The sequence below is a fragment of the Lithobates pipiens genome, unplaced genomic scaffold (genome assembly GCF_037356315.1).
Source record: "Lithobates pipiens isolate NorthernLeopardFrog02 unplaced genomic scaffold, aLitPip1_a1.2 Scaffold_22, whole genome shotgun sequence".
NCBI classification, from domain to species: Eukaryota; Metazoa; Chordata; class Amphibia; order Anura; family Ranidae; genus Lithobates; species Lithobates pipiens.
In genome coordinates this window covers 153089709-153101148 of record NW_027507784.1, presented here as the reverse complement: position 1 = coordinate 153101148, position 11440 = coordinate 153089709, and the positions used below count along the sequence as shown (strand labels likewise).

Here is an 11440-nt window from a genome sequence, read left to right as displayed (position 1 = left end):
GGGCATGTATTATTCAAGAAAAAGAAAAATAAAGAAAGAAAATTATCAATATCAAAACTTATATATATATATATATATATATATATATATATATATATATATATATATATATATATATATATATAAAAAATAATAAATAGTTCCAAAAAGACAGACACAAAGTCAGCAGTAAATATCTCTAGGAGGTGCTGACCTAGAAAGGGGGGAAAGTTCAGATAATAAGATTCCAGGCCAAAAAGCCTGACCGGACATGTAATTATTAATTAATAATTATCGGGCAGGAAGGTTTCATTTAAATTAGGCTTTACTCTGTTCCTTGTTGTGTCCAAAATTAAACACTTTTGGTTTTCCTCGCAGTTCAGGAACATTTTGTGGGGAGTCTAGTATGATAACCCATGAATAGAGTAGCTGCATACCGCCATCAATAGTAGATATGGCATGCTGTTTGCCATTGTAGGTGGTTAGTATAGTGGCCGGGTGGCACCATTTGTATATAATTTTATGATTTGATAGTGCTTTTGTTATCGTCTTTAGTTGACGTCTCATTTGCAATGTAGATTGCAAGAGATCCGCACAGAGTTGTATATCTGAATACGGAGCTGGGAGAATTTTTAATTCTCTGGCTTTCGATAAGATTTTTTCCTTGGCTTGATAGAAGTGAATTTGGGAATTGATTCTTCTAGGTGTTGCGGTTTGGGAAGTCTATGAATACGGTCAATAGTAAGTTCAATTGGAGATAAATCTGGTAGTAATGATGAAAACATTGTTCTGGCATAGTTACGTAATTCCGTGGGTGGAACGGACTCAGGTAATCCTCTTATTTTAATATTATTACGTCGAGAACGGTCCTCGAGATCTACCAGTTTTGCCTTGACCCACAAGGAATCATCCTTTTGTTCCGTATATGTGTCGACTAGTTTGTTAACTGTTACAGTACATTCCTCCGTTTTATCTTCCATATAATGTAATCTCCCATCCATAGGTTTCATTTCTGGGGAGAAGTTGTGGATTAAGGGGGATAAATTTGATACAATTGAGGACTGCAATGACATTAGCATATCTTTCATTGTGGTATCCAAAACCGGCTGTCCTGAGGTAGGGAAAGCAGCAATGGATGATTGTAATGAAGATATGGTACTCTCACTTTGTATTACTGTACTCACTGCATTAGTGTTTTGGTGATATGAGTCCATTTTCATCCACGATTTTGCGGGACTCTGAGAGGTTGGTGATGTTTGAGGAGAGTCAGTAATATAAGAGGATGATAATCCTGTACAGTTTTCATTCGTTTGGCTGTGTTTTTGATCAATAAATAGTGCTGTATTATTCTCCTCATCTCCGGCAGTGCCATTTAGTTTTTTCCTCAGTGCACCGCTCTGTTTAAATGAGAGTTCATGAGCTTTTTCGGGCCCCATTCTTGACCCCGTTTATGAGACATAATGGTCTCTGATAGCTGTAAAGTATTTTGGTATGGTCGGTATAACGATACGATTATTCACCTGCCCGTTAATTGCGGTAATCCGGTTGGCTGTGGAGAGCTCTGGGCTTAAGCCGCCATCTTCCTGTGCACGCAAGCCACGCCCCGACCTGGGTCTTTTTTCAACCTCATAAACTATGTAATTATGTAAACTAGTAACATTCACATATTGTGCAGCAAAGACATACAAGTAAAACAGCCAGAGAACTATGCACACGGTGAATGCGGCTAGACTTTGGGTTCCTGATCACTGGCAATCCACGGATATACCAACAATTAGAGAATGATTGACCAGGCTCTCTAAGATAGAAGAGATGGAGGAATTGATTCACACCTCCCAAGAACGAATACAAAAATTCACAAATACTTGGGCATGCTGGACTCATTTCAAAACGACTGAGCGCTTTGGCTCTTATTTTCCTTAAACTAGACAAGCATCCATGTACTATGGCAGAGGTTACTGTCAGATCATTTCAGGTGGGGGAGTTGAAATGGGGAGCGAACCCTAACCTTAGCATTTATCCTGCCCTCTCTTTTCTCTACACATAACCCTTTTTCGATGTAACCTTTCCTTACTCTCTTCTTTACCTTTCTTTCTACGGTCTCTATCAATCTGTACACCTTACCACAATAAACTTAAACCCCCCTGCAAATATACATAGTGGAGATTTTAATGTTAATATTAATATTAATATTGATAATATTACTATTACAGTACTGCTACTTTACTTAGGGACAAACCTGGATCCTAGCTGTTTCTTTCTGTTGACTGACTATGTTATGTTTAAAACCCCTTGCTAGCTTCAGTCTTGAGTAATATTTAGACATGTGCATTCGTTTTCGTCCGAATGCATTTTCGTACGAATTTCGGGTATTTTTGTTATCGTTTGTTAAACGTGCAGAATCCGAAAACCAAAAAATCCGACATAAACAAATGCTTTATTTTCATTTTCGTTGTGACAACAGTTCGATATAGATAAGAGATTCAACATGTTGCTGACAATAACAATCTGTGTCCATCGAACCTGTGGTCGAATGTGCCTAACTTTAGCTCTATTAGTCCAAGATTATTCTACATAGAGAGAAAAGATTTGACATAGAGAGAAAAATTTCAACATTATAGAGACAATAGCAAAAAAGGTCAAATGTGCCTAACCTAACTCCATTAGTCCAAGATTATTCGACATAGAGAGAAAATATTCAACATGAAGATTCGACATGATGATTGGACGAAGCAGTCGATGCGAGTGGACATTTATTGTCAAATGCTCTGCCCATAGGCTATAGAAGAATTCTAATGTTGGTTGACTGATTAATAAATATAATTATTACTAGCGCCATACAACATTAGAATTCTACTATAGCTTGTAGGCAGAACATTAGACCGAAAATGTACGATTGCATCGCACAGTTTAGCTGCTCCGTCGAATCTTCTGTCTACAAGCTAAAAGTCCAAGTCGACTGAAGCTTTAATAGTGCTTCACCCAAAAATGCTCCTGAAGAAAAAAAAAAATATATATAATAATTGTCCTCCAGTAAATAAGAAGCCAAATAAACGGGGAAACACTGGGGCTGACAATAAAATGCTAGGTAGAGAGAGCAGAGAAAAGAGTGGAATGAAGGAAATGCAGCGTTAGAGAATATATATAAAATACTGGAAAGTATATATGAAGAAAGGCTGTATAGTTGATAGAGAAGGGTTACATCTTGTAATGTAGTATTGTATATCTGGTGCAAATAGTATATCAGAAAGGTGCACCTATAAGTTATATATATTCAAATAGACAACTCAATGTAAAGGGAGATAAAAGGGGATTAAAGTATTTCATCTCAGTACTACAAGTATAGGGGTATTCCATAGTAAATGGTATTAATATGATACTAGTAATGATAGATACAGGTGGGGGAGAAGAGATACCACACCGTAATAGAAAAGAAAGTTGTATGGGGAGCAATAGAATAAGTTGGTTACTTACTTTAAAAAGCACAGTATCGGAGGGCGATCGATATTATCTCCATTCTGCAGTCTAATTGGGAAGGGGGACCCAAACAATCTGGCTTCCTCCTTTCCTTAGATATTCAGAAGGCTTTCGACTCGGTCTCATGGCAGTACATCTTCCAGCTCTTTGACAGGTGGGGATTTGGGGCTCGTTTCCTGGGCTTATTACGGGCCTTATACTCCCAGCCGAGGGCCCAAATTCGAATGCAGGGATACCTCTCCACTCCAATTCCCATCACCATTGGGACCAGACAGGGGTGCCCCCTATCTCCCCTCATATTTGCAATAGCCATTGAAACACTGGCGATCGCAGTCCGCCACAACATAGACATTGGAGGTGTCCAGTGCGGTAGTCAAACGCACAAATGCGGACTCTTCGCGGACGACATACTGTTATTTCTTACTTCCCCCCTCACAACCCTGCCCAACTTATCCCGGGTACTAGACGACTTTGCCAAGGTCTCAGGCTTGCGGGTTAATTACTCCAAGTCTGTGGCTTTGAATATTTCTCTCCCCACCCACCAAGTCCTCTCACTCAAACAATCCTTTCCGTTCCAATGGAGTGACACTGCCATCCAATACTTGGGTATCTCCCTTACACCTAAAATAGAGATGTTGTATGCCCACAATTACCCCAAATTATACAGACAGCTGGAAACTGATCTCTCCTCATGGTCTAAACACGAACTCTCCTGGCTTGGCCGGATTAACTCCATAAAAATGACCCTTCTCCCCAAAATCCTCTACTATTTCCGAGCCCTTCCAATACCAGTTCGGAAGGACCACCTTTGCTCTCTGCAAAGCAAAATACTGAAATATATTTGGGGTAATAAGGGGTACTGTCTATCGTAAAACACGCTCTTCCTGCACAGACGCAGGGGGGGGCTGGGCTTACCTAACCTTCACAAATACTACCTTGCAGCTCGCCTAGCCCAACTCTCCTCGATCTACTCCAAATACGAGAAACCGGATTGGCAGTCCATAGAACGCTGTTCCGTACCCTCCTTTACACTAGATTTTCTATTGTGGTGCCCGCCCAAAGCCAGGCCGCCCATCATGTCCCCATCCCTATCTCACTCCTGCGCCCTATGGGACGGTCTTCGCAAAGAGCCTTCCCTAGTCTCCACTTTAAGACCCCTTGCTCACATGTTCCGTAATCATGACTTCCCCCCTGGTCTGGACATTGAGGCCTTCAGATGGTGGTTGGACAAGGGACTATACCGGATAGGTCACTTTTTCATTTCAAGGGGTCCGATTTCCCTGGCTTATTGTATTGAACACTTAGAGCTACCAGACTCAGAGAGGTTCCGCTTCCAACAAATATCTCACTTCTTGAACTCGCTTTGGAAAAACAAACCCCTTCCTCCTCCCTTTACTGAATATGAAGCCTGGTGTGGTAGGATCGGGGAGCAGAGGGGTGGTATTTCAGTGATCTATGTGGCTCTCACTTCCCCAACGGGCAAATCCCCCTATATGACGGCATGGGAATCTGATCTCCAGACCTCTGGCAGTCTTGAAGCCTGGCAGCTGGCCCTTGCCAGATCCTTTCGTGGGATCCAAAACACCTCACTAATGGAGGCTAGCATCAAATTGATAACCAGGTGGTACCTCACTCCAGCCAGGCTAGCCAAAATATACCCCACGGCTAACCCCTTATGTTTTAGGGGGTGCCAACTTCGTGGCTCCATGATCCACATCTGGTGGGAATGCCCTAGGCTTCGATCGTTCTGGACTAAAATCTTTAACTTGATTTACATAGTCACAGGCTGCCGGGTTCCAAGAACTCCAGAGGCTGCGTTACTCAATGCCCCTGCTCCTTTGCTGTCTGGTAACTCTCAGAAACTAACTTATTTTATCCTATTAGGAGCCAAAATTGCGATTGCCTCCGCATGGAAGCAACCCAGACCCTCCTTCCTCGCAGTTAAGAGGAAGATATCGTGGATAATGTCCCAAGAAAAACTGTCAGGTATTCTGTCAGATACCACACCTAAATTCCGAAAGGTGTGGGACCCTTGGGCCCGTTACATGGGAATTTCTCTGCTGCCTGGGGTACCCCCAGGCTCTCCTCTAGCGACCAGACCTCACCCCTAAAGCGCCCCCTCTTACATTGAATGCTAAACATTCTCCCACTATACCCTTCCACCCTTTTAGGACATAGCTTACATCCCCTTACCCCTCTGCCCTCCTCTTCTCCTCCTCTCTTCTTTCCTCTGTCCTTCTAGACGTTCTAAGTTTTTGGTTTGCTCATCAGAGCTGTAATTGACAGGTTCACCGTACAGTCCAATTTAATGTTGCGGTGCCCACTGTGGACGGCCCATCAACTTCTTTATCCCTCTGAGAGGGGGGGCCCGGGAGGATACTCCCCCATCCTGGCACAGCAAGTTCCCTATTAGGGGTGTCGGGGTGGGGGCTCCTGGGTGCTACCCCTTACGGTTCTATTGGGTGGGCTCTCCCTGGGGGGTCACCCTTTGTTTACCTCTCTTTTTGTTTAGCCCCTCGCTGAGGAGGGGCATGCTGACTGTACCCTTTTGATATTGTCTGTCTTTCACTAATGTCTCCTGTTTTCATTACTTACATTGTGTCAGCGGGCCCTCCCTGCTGCAGATTGTTTATATTCTGGTGTATGTTTGTAAGTGCCTTTATCGTAAAATAAAATCTTTTGAAAGTAAAAAAAGCACAGTAGATAAGAGTGAAAAGTAGCCCGTCTGACTGGCGTCATGCAAGTGGAATCGGCAAACGCCAGTCAGAGCGGTGCTCATTATAAAGAGACACACAGAACTCTAAACAGCTGGTGCTAATTGAAGTGCACCAGCTGATAGAGAGCTAACAATACCCAGCGAGCGTAAGCCCCCTGGGCGGTGTGCGTGGGGCCACACCCCCACGCCATCTCGTCCAAAGAGAAAGCGGTGCCGGGCCGGGGACCCGCCCACTGCACCCGACGCCATCAATCAGCCCATCCGGAGGACAGAGCATGTCCCCCGGAGTAGCAAGATGGCGCCGGCGTGCAGCGCACACGGCCATGCCCACGGTGTCCGCGTCAGAGGCCAGCGGCGCCGGAACGAGGCCCCGTCCACTCCCCCCACCGGCACAGAAGCTCCAGCGGACAGCGCATGTCCGCTCGAGGAACAAGATAAGTGACAGACGGCCAAGGAAAGTGCCTGTCAATGTCACAATCTTCCGGCCACCCGTGAAGAGAAAAAAAAAGCCGATCACCGGCGGCTGTGAGAGGGACATTGCTCCAGAACAAGGAGAGCTGCTGCCGGCTCATCTGTGCCCACCTGTGCCACCTGCCATTGGCACCTAGCAGTACACAACAGTGCCACCTACCAGTTCCCACCAGCGCCACTCATCAGTGCCCAAAGGGCCACCTATCAGTACCCACAATCAGTGCCTCATTAACAGTGCTGCCCATCAGTGTCACCTACCAGTGCCCATCAGTGTCACCTACCAGTGCCCATCAGTGCCACCTATCAGTGCCTATCAGTGGTACCTATCAGTAACACTTATCAGTGCCCATCAGTGTCACCCATGAGGGCCTATCAGTGCCATCTTATCAGTGGCCATCAGTGTCGCCTTATCTGTCCCCATCAGTGTCAGCTTAGCTGTGCCTATCACTTAACTGTGCCTATCAGTGCCCATCAGTGCAGCCTATCAGTGCCCACCATTGCAGCCTATCAGGGCCCACCAGTGCCACCTCATCAGGGCCCACCAGTGCCACCTCAAATTAAAAACCCCAGCTGTGATTAAATACCACCAAAAGAAAGCTCTATTTGTATGAAAAAAATGATAAAGCTTTCATTTGGGTACAGTGTTGTATGACCGTGCAATTGTCATTCAAAGTGCGTCAGTGCTGAAAGCATAAAAATTGGTCTGTGTAGGAGGGGGGTTTAAGTGTCCATAAGCAAGTGGTTAATTATCACTGTATTAGTACCTTGATGACATATATGACAATGCTTGTTAATTGGGGTTAATTGAACTGATCAGATTTATCTGTTTTGTGTTTTTAGCATAAAATCTGTAAGTGGCTTGTTGTTATGATTAAGAACTATATCGTGTGAAATGTATCTCGTTGCAGTGTGCAGCCATCTCATCTAATTCTCTAAACAGATATCTAATATGAGGGAAATACCTATATTTCTAAGTTTTGGTAAAATTGCTCCACAAATAATAGGGTTGGGATTTATGTTGGGTTCTAGGTATGGAGATGCAACTTTTTTTATTTTTAGAGTTCCAAAGTGGTGTCATGTCTGCAAAATTTTATGATCAATAGAGGTCTGATTTGAATAAATGTCCTATTGTATTTCTACCTATAGGGGATTTTTTTCTTTTAAAGTTGCCTATCATCTGTTCTTGAAATACAATATAAACACTTCATACAGTGTAAAATCATCTTTTGTTCAAAGTAACACAATGTTTTGCTGGCTTTGTGCCATGGAACAAATAAGAACAATAATCACAAAGAAACAGAGGGGTCCTTTACATAAAAGGGATGAAACAGCTCTCTTTTTTGTTCACTGGTGAAAAGTGCAAGCATTAATTTTACACATTCAGAGCATTGTGTATATAAACCTTCCATCCCTGCTGTCCAGAGTTCACACTTCACTGAGACACATCTAAGCCTACAACATGGGAAAGGTACAGTATACTAAATTTACTTTGATTTTTAGAATTGTTGACTTTAGGTTAGCACATTTTTTATTTTACAAGAACAGAATTACTTGCAATTTAAATCATCTGTTTTCAGTAATGAAAGAAATGCAGAAATGGTTGACAATATATTACTTTTGACAGATCATCTTCTACGAGGACAGGAATTTCCAGGGTCGCTCTTATGAGTGTAACACTGAATGCCCAGACCTGTCTTCATACTTTAGACGCTGCAACTCCATCCGTGTGGAGAGTGGAAACTGGATCCTGTATGAACACCCCAACTACAGAGGACACCAGTATTTCCTTCACAAAGGAGAATACCCAGACTTCCAGCAATGGATGGGCTATAATGATTCTATTAGGTCTTGTCGTCTGAGTCCTCAAGTAACTATCAAACATTTTTTTTTTTGTTTAACAATGCACTTCAATTGCCATGCAATTGTGTTAAATAATTTTTTGAAAATCTAAAAAATATTTTATCAAAATAGATTGCTATGCAATTGTGTTAAATAATTTTTGAAAAGCCCAAAACTATTTTAATAAAACAGATTAAATCATATACTGATAAGGTCAACTATCTCCTGATCCACCCTTTCCACACCAAACACTGCTACCTAGAGGCAACTTTGTTTTTAAATATCAGCAACACAGTTTTCTTTACAAAAAAAAAACTGTAATATCAGTATGCACTGTCTGTATATAATTTGAACTTAATAATGTTAACTAACATTAACACAGATCCTTTAAGTCATTGTTAAGCCATTATTTGCATGTAATGAAAGGCATTCTCTATTAAGTGCCCCAAAAAGCTACCCCCTTCTAAAGTACCCTAAGAGCCTCAAATGCTCTGATGTGCCAATTGCATCTTCTTAGATTAAGTGAACATCTGTCATAGGCTTCTGATGAACTTGTTTTTGAACCAATAAAAAGGCATACACAGTAGAAAGGGGCTTGAGCCAGGTACTAGATTTACATAGGAAGTTGACATATGCAAATCAAAATGTAAACAACCTGAATTCATCTTGTCTGCTATCATATTTGAGGGACAGCTTAATAACTTTTTTACAATGACAGGTAATATTTTAGAAAACAATTTATTAAAGCAATTTTTTACTATTATTACTATTATTAAGCTTTTTATGAACCACTTGACTTTTTTAACCACTTGCTTACTGGGCACTTAAACCCCCCTCAGTCCCAGACCAATTTTTAGCTTTCAGCGCTGATGCACTTTGAATTACAATTGCGCGGTCATACAACACTGTACCCAAATGAAAATTTTATCATTTTTTTCCTACAAATAGAGCTTTCTTTTGGTGGTATTTAATCACAGCTGGGAGTTTTATTTTTTGCTAAACAAACAAAAAAAGATGCAAAAAAAAAAATCATGTTTAATAGTTTGTTATAAAATTTTGCAAACAGGTCATTTTCTCCTTCATTGAAGTGCACTGATGAGGCGGCACTGATAGGCTGCACTGGTGGGCACTGATAGGCTGCACTGGTGGGCACTGATAGGCTGCATTGGTGGGCACTGATAGGCTGCACTGGTGGGCACTGATAGGCATAGTTAAGGCGGCACTAATAGGCACAGATAAGGTGGCACAGATGGGCACAGATAAGGCGGCACTGATGGGCAAAGACGGGCACAGATAAGATGGCACGGATGGGTGGCACGGGTGGGTGGCACTAAGGGGCACTGATAGGTACCACTGATAGATGGGACTGATGGGCACTGATAGGTGGCACTGATAGGTGGCTCTGATAGGTGGCACTGCTGGGCACTGATGGGCGGCACTGCTGGGCACTGATGGGCACTGATGGGCGGCACTGCTGGGCACGGATATGTGGCACTGGGGTGCAGCACCTTTGTTGAGGCAGACTGTGGGCACTGCGGGGTGGCACTGTGGGCACTGCTGGGTGGCACTGTGGGCACTGCTGGGTGGCACTATGGGCACTGCTGGGTGGCACTGACATTTTTTATTTAGGCAGGCAAAGCAGGGGGCAGGTGGGCACTGGCAGGGGGCAGGTTGGGCACTGGCAGGGCTGGCCGTGATCGGGACTGATGTCCCGATCACGGCCGCCTGTGATCGGCTTTTTTTTTCTCCTAGCGCTGTCAGCGCGAGGAGGAATAATAGCCGATTACCGGCTCCGTTCTATCACATGATCAGCTGCCATTGGCTGACAGCTGATCACGTGATAAGGGGTCGGAATCGACCCCTTGCACGGATCGGTGATCAGGCGAGTCTCGTAGACTCGCCGATCACAGAGCGCGCCGGAAGTAGTCCCGGAAAAGGAGATCCGCGCTGTAGCCGTCATTCGGCTATAGCGCGGATCTCAAGTGGTTAAACATGCAATCAAATATTACAAAAATAAATCAATGCAAAATGCAATAGAGTGTACTTCGTGCTATAAACTTTTGAACTGTAAATTTATTTTAAAATGTTTTGTTTATGTTTTTTGTCACAGCATCAGGGTTCATTCAGAATCAGGATTTATGAAAGAGAAGACTTCAAAGGTCAGATGATGGAGTTCAACGAAGACTGTGCAAATGTCTATGAGAGATTCCGTTTCCATGACATCCACTCCGTTGATGTACAAGATGGATACTGGATGTTCTATGAGGAGCCCAACTACAGAGGACGTCAATTTTACCTGAAACCTGGAGAGTACAGGCGATACAATGACTGGGGAGCCAGTCAATCAAGAATTGGTTCCTTCAGAAGAGTCCACCACACCTATTAAACATAAAACAATAGCTCATCTTTTAATTTTCATCCAATAAAATATTTAATTAATCCTTCTTGTGACACTGTACTAATTTATTTTTAATTGGTAAACTGACCCCTTTCACACCACACCGCAACTTGCGTCGGCGGTAAAACGCCGCTATTTTTAGCGGCATTTTACCGCCGGATTTGCGGCGCATTTCGGCCGCTAGCGGGGCGCTTTTACCCCCCGCTAGCGGCCGCGAAAGGGTTAAAACCGCCGGCAATACGCCGCATTGATTTCAATGGGCAGCAGCGGTGGAGGAGCGGTAAACACACCGCTCCTTCACCGCTCCAAAGAAACTGCTGGCAGGACTTTTTTCTGACGTCCTGCCAGCACACCGCTGTAGTGTGAAAGCCCTTGGGGCTTTCACACTACACACAATGGTGCAGCTTCTTTAGGGCGTTTTGCAGGCGCTATTTCTAACGCTATAGTGCCTGCAAAACGCCCTGGTGTGAAAGGGGTTAGTTAGTTAGTAAAAGTATACATATAAGAAAGAATTGGATGGTTGAGTCAAGGAGGGTCATAGGTTATACCTACAGCAGAAA

At 43.4% G+C, this 11440-nt stretch overlaps 1 protein-coding gene across 1 annotated transcript; it reads left to right on the top strand.

Moving 5' to 3' along the window:
• The first annotated feature begins 7954 nt into the window (after positions 1-7954).
• LOC143924278 (gamma-crystallin-3-like) lies at positions 7955-10926 on the top strand. The gene is made up of 3 exons (XM_077448482.1): positions 7955-8111; positions 8268-8510; positions 10593-10926. Exons 1-3 carry the CDS (start codon positions 8103-8105, stop codon positions 10866-10868), a joined length of 528 nt encoding a protein of 175 aa, XP_077304608.1. The 5' UTR covers positions 7955-8102; the 3' UTR covers positions 10869-10926.
• The last annotated feature ends 514 nt before the right edge of the window (positions 10927-11440 follow it).